The sequence below is a fragment of the Paroedura picta genome, chromosome 9 (assembly GCF_049243985.1).
Source record: "Paroedura picta isolate Pp20150507F chromosome 9, Ppicta_v3.0, whole genome shotgun sequence".
NCBI classification, from domain to species: Eukaryota; Metazoa; Chordata; class Lepidosauria; order Squamata; family Gekkonidae; genus Paroedura; species Paroedura picta.
This window is the reverse complement of record NC_135377.1, coordinates 44897427-44912592: the sequence shown is the minus strand read 5'-3', so window position 1 is coordinate 44912592 and position 15166 is coordinate 44897427. Positions and strand designations below refer to the sequence as shown.

Here is a 15166-nt window from a genome sequence, read left to right as displayed (position 1 = left end):
ACATTTTTGCATGATAGATTCCTACACACTTAATCCCCCTTTTTTTGTGTACACATTTTCATAAATGTGAGTTTTAAAGTCTGTAGCCATATAAATTATGGTGTGTGTGTGTGTGTGTGTGTGAATATTTTCTGTTGGTAATTGAATTATCGCAGAATTAAGGGTTACACTTTTAAGGATTCCTGTGCAAAGACAGTGCAGAGTAGCCTTGGGGACAAAGATTTAAAAAGCAAGTTAGTTCTGAGTATAGAAGCCTTTCTGCAGCTGTTGGAATTAAGATCTCTTTTTTGTTGTTCTCTGAAAATCGTGTGTGAATGTCTGCAGCTCATATTTACTACAGTTCTGTACCATAAATTACTCTTGAAAGTTTCCTGGTTTCAAAAGCAATTTGTTGTGACATATGGGAAAAAAGGATGCAAATTGCCCTGGATATATGGAGTGAATAGCCAAGCCTTTCAGGTCCTGGTCATATTGTTCAAATCAGTTTTAGATACTGGCTAGTAATATATGGGCTGCTGCTTATATCCTATTTACTGCTAAGGAAGCCAAATACCTTAAAAGCTTGCCACATTATCCTACTTGTATGATATTTTTTTTGTCTACAATTCCTTGCTAAGATTACTAGCAGAACCTATTTTTTAAATGTTCTTTATTACAGTGTGTCAAGGAGCTACCGGTGATATGAATGGTGCACAGAATGTATTCAAGGAAGTCCAGAAGCTCTTTAAACGGAAAAACAATCAAATTGAGCAGTTTTCAGTCAAAAAGGTCTGTCTAGCGTAGGCTTGGTTGATTTCTTCCACTAGTTAGAACCGCCTTCCGTATTCCATTGTTTTAAATATTGGGTTCTAAGCACGGTTGTTTTTATAATGATTCTTTCCTCTTGTATACTTGACCGACCCAGCTCTGCATCTACAAGCCTTCCTGTTCCTGGTATAAATGAGAAGTGACTTTCAGGTTTTTGCGCACATGTGCTGCCACCACTCTTTTCTAGAAATGACAAAATGAAAATGAAAGGAGTTCACTAATGTTTTGGCTCATGCACATTTTCCTTGGGAGAGGCGAGCTCAGGCGTGATGGTGTATCTCTTAGCTCTTCCAGTGTGGACCAGAATGCTTGCTGGGGAAAGGACCTTCTAGTGGAAAGAATGCCACTGGAGCCACTTAGTAATATGCAGTTAGTTACAAATAGTAAAATTCTCAGGACAAAATCAGATCTCTGCGTTATGTTGGTGACATGCATTCCCAAATCCATTTGTTGTAGTGTTGAACTGTCTGTAGGTTAATTCTTAGTACCAGAAATGTTTAAAATTTTGCTGCTACCTGAAAGGCCCCTGTTGGCTGATCTAAAGTGAAAAAGTGGGAAAGTTTGGGCAGTAACCTCAAGAGTTTCCCTTAGGGTTGCCTGCTCTGGACTGGGAAATACCAGGAAGTTTTGCGCATGAAGCAGGGCTGGGGGAGGGAAAGGACTTCAGTGGGTCCAAGAGTCTGCCTTCCAAAGTAGCTGTTTTTTCCAGATAAACTGATCTCTGTTGGCTGGGGATTGGTTGTGATTCCAGGAGATCTCCACCTAACACCTGGAGGTTGGCAATCCCCTCTCTTTCCCTTCCTGTCTTTGCCAGTTTGGATTCTAAAGCCAGCTCATTTCTGGCAATCAGTTTTTTAACTCGGATGTATGAACAAGACATTTGTAAACTGAAGTGAGAGATTTAATAGCTGGTGAGCCATGAGTTTGGATTTGGCCCATTTTCTGCCTAACTATTTGGAAACCGTATTTCTCAAAAAAAAAAAAATTCTCCACTGTGTGTCTAGTTGGAAAAATTATTTCTCCATAAAATTGGTTCAAGGGGGTGGCAGGTTACAGGGGATAAGCTATAGGGTTGTGTGCAGGGGGTTGGACTAGAGGCCCCTTCTATTATTCTATGATTCTGGTTGCAACTCTGGTTGGCACCAGAAAAAAGGGTGCATTCAGTAAAAACATATACTACGTATATACTTTGTTTGACATAAGACATATTATTTTACAGCAGAATAAAGGATTCACAAATATTTTTTGTCAAGGTGCACTGTAATAAAATCGTTTATATAAAAAGCCACCTCCTTGCGTATATTTACTTTAAATATGTGGGCTTTGCCTTCCATGTATGTAAAAAAGAAAGCTATAGTTGATTACTCAGTATGTGTACGCAGACTGAAAAACTTTTGTGTTTACAGTCATTAAATGTTAATGTTAAACATTAAATGTTAAGAATAAGCACTGTATGAATTTCTCCACAGAAGAGTTTTCCAGAAAGGGGGTTTGTAATCTATGAAGAGACTGTGAGTCACAGGATTTTGATGTGCCAGTCTCTGAGGAGCTTTTAAAATTTCATCCTGAATTGCTGCATGCTTAAACTTTCTCACCTATATTTCTTGTTATTGATGTAGGTTGAAATTGAACTAATTTTTTTTCTGTTTTCAGGCAGATCGATTTAGGAAACAAAAACCTACCCAGGAGCTCTGTGTGCTGGCATCCATCGAAGTGTTGTATTTATGGAAAGCACTTCCAAATTGTTCATTCACCAACCTACAGCACATGAGTCAAGGTACAAGATGTGATTTAAAAAAATGCACAATGTTGTTGCTTCCATAAAACGGCACATATTCCCATCTATTTTCTATCTATAATGTCAGCAATTTGGAGACCAAAATAAATGTGTTCATCTAGTGACTGGTATGCTACTCTTGGTGCAAAATAATAAACACTAAAAACTGGTAATATCTTTGAAACGGATTGTGACTTTTGGAGTAATTTTTTCTCTCTGGTATGAAAAAGTACACTAAAAAAATATTCCCCACTGTAATGTTTCAGAAAAAGGTAGTAAATTGCGGCTAATTGTCCTGGTTTGTTTAAACAATACCTTTAAGCTAAGATGTGAGAACACATCCTTTGCCTTCCTAAGTCATTTCAGTGGCCATGACAGACCAAGGTTCCAAGAAGACGTGGTGGCTCTCAGGTCTTTGCATATTTCCCTGGTTAACAACAGTTGAAACTTATCCATCAGCACTGAATGAACAACAGCCAGCCACACAGTCTAAGCTGGATTGCATGCAAGGTTCCTTGATATGTAAAATGTCTCATAAATGGATCACAGTTGGCCTTGGAAGGAAATGCCTTTGAAGCCAGAAGTAGTACTGACCCTTTTAACAATCTTTGAAAGTATCCCCAGGCTGATACTACATGGGGGAAAAGAAAATATGCTTCTTTGATGTCATCTGTCAGTAGAAATGCAGAACATAATATTGGCACTCTCCTATTCCCCAAGGGAATGGGGAATAGGGCACATAGAACAGGGTTTCTCCCATGGAGTTACAGATGATATGGAAAGGGAACTGTAGCTAAGCAAAGGTCTTGTTTGCAGTCTTGACCTAAATGGTGAAGGAAAGGCACTGATCAGATGATATAATTTTTACTGGCCCATCTGTAAGTACTTAAGAAGTTGTATTAGTTTGAGTTAACACTAGATTACTCTTCAGGCGTAGGCATTCAAATGAGAGGTTATTATCATCAGGGAACTCAACTGTGTAGTGCAAAGACCTTAGCTTTTGTGTGCCAGGCCCAGTCTTGGTGCTGATGGTGGCATAATTTGAGTTGCTCAAGAAGCTTTAAGGCTTAGGAAGGAGAGATGCAGATTCATAACAGCAGTTGGCATTTGCTTCTAGCTACTTGCATAAAATGGTATTTCCTGTGAATAAAAAAACGTATTGCTTCTGGACTTTCTTGCTCTTATGGACTATATTTAATCCCTGCGTAGTTGCCTCTAGGATTGGAGAAGTCACCCAAAAGTAACTTGAAAACATTTTCATTGATTTAATTGATGCACAATTAGATGTACAAGAAAGTCATTGTGTTTATACTGGCTCTTAAATAACAGAAACAAATTGTACTTAGGTATATTGTAGCTGATCTGTGTTGGAGAGTTTATAAAACTACAAAGTATAGACAGAGACGGAGCAATAATGGTGAACAATAGATGATCTTTATTTTGAACCTCTTAAAGATGACAGAAGGAAAAGCAAAGCAGGTGGACCTGCATCTTGCCATTATGTCTCCAAAAGACTCCCAGGAGTCAAAAGGTTTACACAAGAGTAAAGAAGTGGCCAATCAGGTACCATGAAGAGCCTGTCAGTGAAGAAACTAAATCTTCACACAATAAATAAAAATAACTGGAAGTGGATAAATGTATGTTCTTCTTTCTGGCCTAGAATGAATTCTGGGAAATGTTTACAGATTTCTTAATTGCTATCTGTTCTCATAATGTAGGCTAACATTGATTTAAGGATCATAGTTCTATTGAAGGGAAGGGGGTTGGGGACCAAGAGGTTATAATGTCTGTCTTAAAAGCTAAACATATCTATGTTTTTCTTGTCTTATTTTGGTGTCTGTGAAGCTTGCCAAGAAGTTGATGATTCTGCTGTTGTTGGTTTGAAGAACTTGCTACTTGGTGCCATACATAAATGTTTAGGAAATTCTGAAGATGCTGTGCAGGTAAGATATTGTAGAAAGCCAAAGAATGGAGATAAGCAAGTGTCAAAAGGTTGTCAACCTTTTCTTATCATAACACATGGGAGCTGACTGCAGTTTTTTTCTGAGATTAATTCTACCCAGTTAATGACACTAGAATACCCTCCCTTAAGGGCAACATTGGGCTCTCTTGCTACTGCTTTGCTGAGCTTAAAACTGGGGTGAAAACCGGGCTAACTTGTTCTATTTTTTTTAAATGGTTGTATGGGTTTCTAATTATGGATAGCTGGCTGTTTTTATCTTGGAAAAGAAAACCCGTTAGCTATAAACTTAAGTAGCATCTGCTAAATGTAGAGGCTTTACAGGTGGTGATTGTGTTATGTTTCATGAAACCTTCTATGTCCAGTGCAAATATTTATTTTATTCCTGGAAATGTTGCTGTGCTCTGAATGTATCAGTTTTCTTTTACAGTTCTTTCAGCGAGCCCTTAAAGATGAACTGTGCCGCCAGCACAATTTATATATTCAGCCATATGCGTGCTATGAACTTGGCTGTCTTTTGCTAGAAAACCCACAGGTAACAATTTAATATATCTGAAACTGCTTGGGATATAGTGTGAAGTGTCTGTTAGTGGTCTTCAGTTTGGCAGATTTTCAGTTGATGTATACTGTACATCCCCTCTCCCCATATTATGAGTTTTGCAAGCACGTACATGTGTCTGTGTTAAATACAGTGTACTAATTTTCTAATTCCTGAGTAGCAAATGGCACTTCAGAATGTGGAAATGCACAATTTCTCTTCTAACTAAACCAGAACAATTGGATAAATACCCACAACTTATTAGGGTGTATATCCCATTAACAAGAAAATCCAAGTCCATCTGATAATATTTGGTAGATCAGTTTGTGCCATGCTGTAACTAGAACACGGTTCAGAATTTAGTACTGATTGTACTACATGATCAGATGGACAGAGATATTAAAATATCATCCACAATTTATTATCTGCCCATTCCTTATATTAAAGCTGCACATGCTATATGTGCTTATCTTTTCTACGAAGATTGCAGTTCTGAACTATAGGAACATTTGAAGCCCAAATCCAAAGTACTGCACATCCAATGATAATGCACAATGTGAGGTTATGTGAAGAGTCCATATAACTTTTAATGGGGTTGCCATGGCCTTTGGTGCAGTGATAGCATGCCACAATTCATTACTCAGGTGAATACTGTACTAGTATGCTAAGACTGCATCCACAGGGGGTCAGTGATCCAAATTTAGGATAACACAAACTGTTGCACCTCGGTTATGTTAATTTTTTGTTGCTGATGATTGTGTGTGTTTTGGGCTATGTCCTCTTTTCTCTACCTACCCACTCTTTTGTATGAGAAGAAATAGATTTCACTTATTATGGAAGGAGTCGGGGAGAAAAAGGAGGTGATGAGCAACAGCACAGGTGAAGAGAGCTATCATTGGTTGACTGCCTCCCAAAATGATTGGTGCAGCTGCTTGAGCCCTTTTCAAATGTTTTAAGATTGGAATAATCCGCACATGGAAGTCCGTCATACTTTTTCCCATTACCTTTCTCTGTCTAAGGCAGCCTTTTTCAAATTTCTGAGCATGTTCAGGCTTTAAGAACCTCTGGAAGTGATGTAAGGTGGCCATACCTCCCTGTCATGGGCCTGGAAGCAACATATCACTGAAAGTGATATCACCACCCACACCCTTTGACCTTCTTTTGCTCCCTCCGCCCACATTAACTAATGTTAAGGCAGCTCCACCTCACGTAAGCCAGAAAGAAGGTCAGGCGCTGAGATAGTCTAGACTAGCGATTCCCAACCTGTGGGCCGCGGACCACATGCGGTCCTTCGACTAATTGGAGGTGGGCCCTGAAGGACGCCTCCCCCCCCCCGGCCCTTTACTTCATCCCCCCCTGCCCTTTACAACACACTTTGGGTGTCATTGTCTCCCATCACTCCCAGATGGGACTATCTCGTTGCAGAGAAACAAGCTCAGGGTTCCCATTGATTTGTCATTGTCATGAGTTAAAATTTCCATGAAAATAAAATGTTCCTTATGTTCATTGTTGTGGCGTGTCTGTATCTTATTTTGAAGGGATGTTTAAACATTACTATAGCGATCAGAGTGCGTTAGGGCAGTGGTTGAGAGTAGAGGAGTAAACAACCACCCCCCACCGGGCCTCAGTAAAAGGCGTTGAGTGATCCCCGGTGAGTGGTCCCCGGCGTTGAGTGTTCCCCGGTGATAAAAAGGTTGGGGACCACTGGTCTAGACCCTTCCTTATATTACACAATAGCCGACTCTCCCCATTTGAGTGTTACATCCGTGGCATACCCACCAAGCCTTTTGGGCAGAGGCAGGAAGTTCCCTAGCTTGTGGCCAAGTTCATTAAAGAAAGGTTGTGTATCCTCTCAGGAGCTCCTGCAGACCCCCAGGGGTCCGTGGATCCCTGGTCGGGAATCCCTGGTCTTAGGGGTCTCTAGCTGCATTTATATTGCAAGGATTCTCCATTTCTCTGTAACTGCTGCCATGAATTCAGATACCTCAATGTTGGGAATGAAATGTCCATGGGAGGTGGGGGAGGGTGGGGGCTATGGGTATGTCCTCTGACAGCTGCTGTTTCTCTTGGTTTTCATTCGTTCTAGGCCATTGGAGGATATTTGAGAGCTTTTAAAAATCTGTAATTACTATTGTACTATAGCATAATTACATTGCTACAATTTACCGCTGCAAAACTAAGTCTGTAGTCCTTGTTTTGGAGATATAAGGTGCTGCACAATAGATCATTGTAGGTGCATCTCATTTTCCCCAATATCTTTTTCCCTACAATATTTCCTTTTTTTTTTCCTGGCAGCCTCCGCACCCCCTCCTATTTCCCTGCTTCCTTCTCTCCCTCCCATTTACTTTATCTGCCATATTTGTGTTCAGCTTTCCCTCCTTCCCTTACCCTGGAAGCTGTTCCCTAGGAAATCTCCAGCAAGGTGACATAATGAGGAATCTTCAAGAACTCGTGGGGTACCCCACTTTCCCCCTTATCCCCTCCCCGTGCTATCTCCACTTTCTGTCCTCCTCATAGCCCCCATATCCTAAACTTTCTCTGCTTCCTTCTCTCCTTCCCACCCAGCAGCCAACCTACCTTTTATCTGCCCCTCATCTTCAATTATATTTATTATACTTACTTTGTTTATTTTATTTATTTATTTATCATACTTCTGTATATTCTGCCTTTATTTACAGCAGATACTCGAAGCAGCTTTCATCATTCTCCTCCATTATATCCTCACAACAATCCTTGGAAGTAGATTAGAAGAGGAGGGAAGGAGAGAGGAGAGGAGGGAGGCCCGTATGGTGTTAAACCACCTTGGCCTCAACCATAGGCCTGATGGAAAAGTGCCATCTTACAGGCCCTATGGAACTGTAATACCTTCATCAGGGCCCTATCTTGGACAGCGACAAATTCCACCAGGTTGAGGCCAGGTGGATATCTTTGGGGCCAGGGATTATCAATAGATTGGCACTTGAAGAACAAAGTGCTCTCCAGGAAACATATTGAGAGAGATGGTCCCTCAGCTATGCAGAAACCAAGCCACGTAGGGTCTCAGAGATCAGTATTAAAATCTTGACACCGGATCCAGAACCCAACTGGCAACCAATGTAACTGTTGGAGGGCAGGTTATATGTGTGCCCTCTAAGGGGTCTTCATAAGGTCCCTAGTAGCCCATTTTGCATGTAGAGCAAGTTACTGTAATCCAATCTGGAGGTGACCATTGCATGGATAATTTGTGATCTGAGCCTCCATATATAAATAGGATATAGCATTGAAGTCTGTAATTCTGATGCTACACCAGAAACTTAAAACCTATCTTGGATATTGCAATGATATTTTTTCCTATCATTTTGTGTAGCCTTTTCCTGTCTGCTAATCCTTACAGTGTTAGAACTCTATTTCTTATTAGGCCATTACCATTAAAATGCTTTTAGTATATGCATACAAATTTCTAAAATGGTATTTTTCTTTCTGCAGACTGTGCCAAGAGGCAAATCCTTATTGCTTCAGGCGAAGGTAAAAATCTAAAATACATTGTTTTCTGGTTTGGGAAAAATAATTCAACTTTCAATTTATGATCTCCTTCTGTGACTTAATATAACTCAGTATAACTTTTCACTTATTCTGTAGATTAGTGTTTTGTGGATCTTTCGAGTGAATTTCACTCTGAACTCCTTCATAGTCTAGGTCTTAGTACGTTCTGAGCATAGTTTCATCAGAAACTAAAAGAAGCTGGTACTGCTTGTGTGGACTAGCCTATGTTTTATCAGGGAAAGTTTTCAACTTTTATTTTAATGTTTGCAATCTTCAAAAATAACGTCATATGCCATCCTTCATAAAGTACTCTCTGGTCACAACACAGATGCAATTAACATATTGATTGTCTTGTCAATTGCAGGAGGAATTCACAGGGTATGACTTTGAGAACAGGTTGCATGTCCGCATACATGCAGCATTGGCTTCTCTGAGGGAAGTGGTTCCTCAGTGATGGATGGGAAGCACAGAAGTGCTCACAATTTCTGCACTCTAAGACAACTCAGAGAACAAAGCTGTTGGGAAGACCAACTTCTCTTCTGGAAGACCACCTGTGCCAGAGAATTTTCTACAACACATAGAGTTGGTGATGGAAAAATTTTGAAGTCTTTAATGATCAAGGACAAAATTAGGCTGGAAGGTCAACTGACCCTGGGCTCCATCCATTAGGAATTTCTACTGAGTAAGCCCTGTTAAAAGAATGGAAGGTGAAATTTGGGCCGCTGCCCGTCATATGTGGTTCAGTGGGGCTTGTGCAGAAGAACTGCCCAGAACACTGTCCTTGTGTTCCAATGCTTTGTGGGTTGGTTTTTTTAATTTCGATTTTAGCCAAGCTGAACATAGTAGCCTGTGATTGTACAGATGAGCCTACAGTAAGCACATTTTAATTTCCTCTAACCAGGGTGGCTCAGTTTTTGCAAGTCGGGTCTTCTTTCTGTCTAAATAGATGTACATGGTCTTTTGTAGGGGCGAACCACCTGTTCGTGAAAAGGTACTGTATATAGGCAGGAATAGGTATAATTTTATTGGGAAAATCTTGCCCAAATGTAGCTGGGAAGGTGAGAGAGGCTTGTGGCAGCACAACAACCTCCTTCCTGTACATTTATTTACTCATCCAAATGTGTATGAATACTGGAACTCTGTATTTAGATAAATAATGAGAATATCTAGAAACGGTTTTATTTTTCAGACAAATATTTATTTTTACCCCTTTGTTACTGTGTTTATGAACAGTATGGTAGCCTTGCTGTTATAAGGTGCTGACAGGTTTTCACTTTTATTTCCAAAGCCTATAAATAAAGCAGTAACCTTTTAAACCTAACACTTAATTTGTGCCAGACTGATGGACTAAATATGACCTTCAAGAAGCCTTGGGGCATTCCAAGCCCGTGGGGTTGCCATAGCCTTCATATCCCAGCCAGCTTCAGAGCTTTTGAAGTAGTATGTGGCCTCTCTAATTTTTCTGTCTCTGTAGGTACATTGTTTTAATATGATTTAAGGGCAAAGTATTCTTAGGGTCATCCTTTTTCCAGAGTACTTGAGAACTGAATAACATTGTGAAGGTAAACTAGGGTCTATTTTTCCTTGGAAAGGAATAAGGTTTTGCTTTCTCACTTTCTCTCCTGAAATCTATAAATTTCAGTTTTGAATCTCTCGAAAATCTTTCCTCTTGTTTGCACTTAATATTAAATAACTGATCTGACTCCAAGAGATTCACTGAATGTCAATAGCAAAAGTTTGTTGTTTATGAGTCAAAGCTGAACAGGTTTCCAAAGCACACATGAAGCTATGTATAAACTGGGTTTCCCTCTTCACTTCAGGATTCAGGAAAGCTTTTGTACAACATAGCACATGAAATATGTTCCCTGATGTTGAACTTTAGAAGACCAAGTCCTCTGCACTTAATCACTGATTATGCTGTCCTTTTACTCCCTGTTTAGTAAAAAGCACTCTGTGGCAGCTAAGTCGCCATTTTGTCGCATTCTAAGAAAGAAGTTGAACATTAAGAGTTATAACATACAGCTTTAATTTATTGTCATAGCATAAATGATGAATGCATTTTTTATTAAGTCCGATTTAATATCCCTGAATCATACAACAGTTTGTTTGGAGGATATTAATCTAAATGGATGCTCCAATTGACTGCTTCTGTCTTTTGATGCATGTTGGTTTAAGCTTGAAAATACGTCACAGAGAGCATTATATGGGTTTCAATTGCCCACAATTGCAGAATTTGAAGACTTATTTCTCTAAAACACAGTTTATTGCATGTTCAAACCAGGATTTGAAACACCGTTGAATGGATAATATCAGTGTTAGCACAGGAGTCTCCTGTTGCAATGTAACCATCTTGTTTCACTTCTGGTAGTTACAAAATACATTAAGATGCGCAGAGAAGAGACATGTTAGCAGCCCCTGAATGGAATTAAAATTTCCAATCTCAATTAGAAGGACCAAAAGGCCACAGTCGGCCCTGCATCTGAAAAATGGAATAAGGGAAATGTTCTTTGAAGAACTATGGAGGGATTGTGCTGTATCTTTATGTGGAAAAATATATATCCCCAAATTGTAATCAACAGTAATATACTTGAACTAGTTTTATGCCATGACTCCTTATGGGTTCAAATAATGTCACCCACTTTCTTTCTTCAGACACAAGCAGCTAGGTTAAAAACTGATCCGCATCATTGACTGCAGTAGAGCTGAGCTATCTTCCACTTACGCCTGCTCCCGTCCCTTGTGGGTGACACAAAACTAAACTAGCTGAGCAAGGCAGTTAAGTTACAAAACACTTGGACTGGGATGGTGGGGCCACTGATGGCTCTCCCTTTAAGTTTAACATAACAGTCTTACTCCTGTCACCAGGCCTGTTTGGAGTTGCGTTCTTTCATTTATCTTGCAAGCAGAAGTTCTCGTTCTGCATAGGTAACTGCTCAGTGCCAGACCCATCAGTGTGTTTTCCCCTCCCCCACCTGTATCATGTACACCTCATAGAAGAAACCTCTTTCTTGTAAATGTCAAATGTATTTTTATATTAGATTATGCCAGTGATGAGAAAAATCTCAGCTGTATTTTATGTAATCTGAATATGTTTTTTATACTTTGTAGCTCGGAGGCATAGTCTAATTGCAATAATGAAGTAAGCAACTCATTGGTTGATATATGAATATAGATATATATAAAGTTTACTGAGTCAGGTATATTTTTTGTTGTTGATACTTTTAATTATATTATGAATTCAACTGAATAATTTGAATTTTTTACATATCATTTAAGATTTACTGTGGTATGCTACAAATGTCATTATTATAATGTGTATTATTTTTCTGGATTTTTCTTTTGCTCTTTGTAATAATCTCTCCATTAACTTTCTGTTTAAAAAACTGTTACATTTCCCAAGGATTCATAGATATTTATCAAAGTAGACTGTCATTTGTGGCCACCTCAGACGCCACTCAGGAGATACATGGAGTGTCTTCCACTGGTTGCTCTTTTTCTTTTCCTGATGCAGTAGAAGGCCAATCAGATTTGGTCACAGTGGCCTGTGTGCATACTTAATCCTTTCCATGTGGGGAATTTACACCTTCACAATTTTTTTAATCAGCCCAGAAAAAAGAAATGTGGGCCTAATATTTTTCTCTCTCATGGTTAGGGAAAAAATTGGGCGAGGGGAAGCTGATTAGTAAACCAGCCCATAAAGAAAGGGGTAAGCTGCACCAATACACCCGTTTGATCAAATTTGCCAGTCTTAAGTAAAAATAAAAACCACTGGCACATGTATCTCTTGAGTGACATTTAATTTGATCTTCAGATAGTAAACTTGTGCCTGGAATGTCAGTGCCACACATGCAGTTCAGTGGTTGATTGCTCCAAAGAATACATGGATATAGGAGACTGATCCTTCCGTGATTCCATGGCCACATATGTTGTGGGGAAATCCAGCTATTTAAATGTACATGTGGTTTTCACATGTGTATATTTGTGTCTGACTATGACTGCAAGTACAGAAAGCAACGTATGAATTGGCCCTCAGTTGTGGCTTGGACAAGAGTGTCTCTCGCATATCCTTCAAAGACCTTCCTTCCATTTTTCACATGTAAAAGTTGTACTTGTTCTTTTGTTTTATAAAATGTTTTTAGTTGCCTCCAAAGTAAATACACTTTTATTCCTCCACGACACTAAATGCTAATTTCTCATTCTATTTGCATTTGGTTTTAAATAAAATGTGTAGTACCTTATTCTGACTTGGCCTCTCTGCTTCTGAGAAAAACATCTTGAATTGTCTTTAAATACCTGTGTAAGTTGAATTAGTGTTTTAGCAGGCAGACTGCTTCAACAAGCAGGCTGGGGGAAGTTAGTAGTAAATTTGGCACTTGTTCTCGGGGTGCTTTTTAAGCTTTTAAAGGTGTTGATGTGAGAACTGGAAATCAGACATGGAGATAAAAATCTCAACTCCAAAGATGGAAAAATCAGGAGAGGTAAAACGTTGGAATAGTTTTCTTGGACTATTTGAGACCAAAGGCAGTATACTGAATTGGTAACAGTATGGGATATGCTGGTGAATGGCATACAGTGATTTATATTTTAAATACTTAAAAGTTGTGACCCATTGACTTCAGGAATGGTGGGATGTCGGAGATACTGTTCTGCATTGTTAAGTTAGCTTAATGCCAGTAGACATTAATAGCTATTTTCTCTGTATTCTAGTTTAATCTGTAGCAGTAAAGTCTTTTTCCTGTTTAAGAAAATGGACTGTGATTCAGCTCCTCAGGCGTGCCTTAGATCACTCGCTTGTGCTCGCATGGGATGAGCTGAAGTAACTGGAAAGCTGTGCCCTTACCCCTTGCTCAGAGGCAGTATTTAGCAGGGCTCCCCAAGTGGGAGGCTGGATTTTAGCTTGGAGTGATGGCACAACAAAGAGGAACACACTTGACATGCACACAAGCACATATAACACACACACAAGAACCTATAGTCCTAAGGTGGGTTTACCTCCCACTTTCTGACTCAAAGAAATCTCCAATCCAAGGAAAGTTTTGAAATCCTATACTGCGAAAATCATGCTGGTCTCTAATTTGCTACGAGACTAGATTCTATCTGTATCATTCAGGGCACAAGAACATGAAGTGGATAATTTTGCATCTGCAAAAGAACTGTTACTCCGTTCCCTCACACATGCCTTTCAGTTTTATATGTGTGGCGCGCACACACAGTGGGGGGTGGGGGGAATACAAAGTCTGCTACTTTGACTCCCATGGCCTTCAGAACCAATGTTGATTCCTTTCTTCCTATGGCCTTCAGAACCAATGTTGATTCCTTTCTTCCCATGGCCTTCAGAACCAATGTTGATTCCTTTCTTCCCATGGCCTTCAGAACCAATGTTGATTCCTTTCTTCCCATGGCCTTCAGAACCAATGTTAGTTCCTTGCTCTGTGTAGAGCAGAAAGCAGGTGGATGATGGCTCTGTTGCTTAAGAGAACAGAAGGAAAGCAGCAGGCCAGTTGTCCCTGTCCAATCTGCTGCATTACTGGAGTGGAAGCAGAGGGAGGCAGACTACAGAGCACTCAGGCTCTGGCGCAAGTGTTCTCACTCATGAAGATGTGATTTATGTATGTTTTTCAAATGCATGGAATCGAGGAAGGAAGAGTTCTAAGTGTAGACAGAGCACTAAGGTTTGAGAACGCTGAAAAAATCCAGAAAACCAATTCAATACATACATAATTACATGCACACTTGGGATATTATTATAATCATAACTTTAAAGCACTATTCTCAGTATCTGCAGAGGATGTGGCTTGGTAGCAGAGTATCTGCTTTGCATGCTGAAAATCCCAGGTTCAGTTCCCAGCATCTTCAGTGGAAAGGATCAGGTAGAACCAGCTTGGTGTAGCGATTAAGAGTGGTGGTTTCTAATATGGTGAGCTGGGTTTAATTCCCCACTCCTTTGCATGCAGCCAGCTGGGTGACCACGGGATAGTCACAGTTCTCTTAGAGCTGTTCTCACAGAGCCATTTCTCCCAGAGCTCTCAGCTCCACTTACCTCACAGGGTGTCTGTTGTGGGGAGAGGAAGTGGAAGGTGATTATAAGCCACTTTGAGACTTCTTTGGATAGTGAAAAGCGGGATATAAAACCAACTTTTCTTCTAGTAGCTGATCTAAAATACCTTGAGACACCAAGAGCCACTGCCAGTTTGAGTAAACAGCTCATTTTAGGTATGGCAGCTTCAGGTGATGACTTTGGACAAGATGCTTTACAACATGAACAAAAAATAGAGCTGCCTGAATGCAACCCTAATACAAGGTTTTATTTGTTTCCATTACAATCAACAACATTCAGTAAACAATTTGGGTTTGTAGAACTAAGCAGAACAAAAAAAAACAATTAACATGGCATATTAGAGTTAAATGTTAAGATGACGGCTCTGGAGATGTCCATGGACTATAATTCTTACGACCCCCTGCCGGCATGAAGCTGACAGGGGCTCATGGGAATTGTAGTCCATGGGCACCTGGAGAGCCACAGTTCTGGCCACTCATGCTAGATATGCAAAACCACACAATG

General features: G+C 39.9%; 1 protein-coding gene across 3 annotated transcripts in view; it reads left to right on the top strand.

Moving 5' to 3' along the window:
- TTC39C (tetratricopeptide repeat domain 39C) overlaps nucleotides 1-12842 on the top strand; it is a 56923-nt gene extending 44081 nt beyond the window's left edge. For all 3 annotated transcript variants that reach the window (XM_077352591.1, XM_077352594.1, XM_077352593.1), the window contains 6 exons: nucleotides 659-768; nucleotides 2461-2584; nucleotides 4430-4527; nucleotides 4975-5079; nucleotides 8548-8586; nucleotides 8969-12842. In XM_077352591.1, coding sequence (XP_077208706.1) covers nucleotides 659-768; nucleotides 2461-2584; nucleotides 4430-4527; nucleotides 4975-5079; nucleotides 8548-8586; nucleotides 8969-9058 — 566 coding nt within the window. In that variant the 3' untranslated portion in view covers nucleotides 9059-12842. The remainder of the gene's footprint in view (nucleotides 1-658; nucleotides 769-2460; nucleotides 2585-4429; nucleotides 4528-4974; nucleotides 5080-8547; nucleotides 8587-8968) is intronic.
- The last annotated feature ends 2324 nt before the right edge of the window (nucleotides 12843-15166 follow it).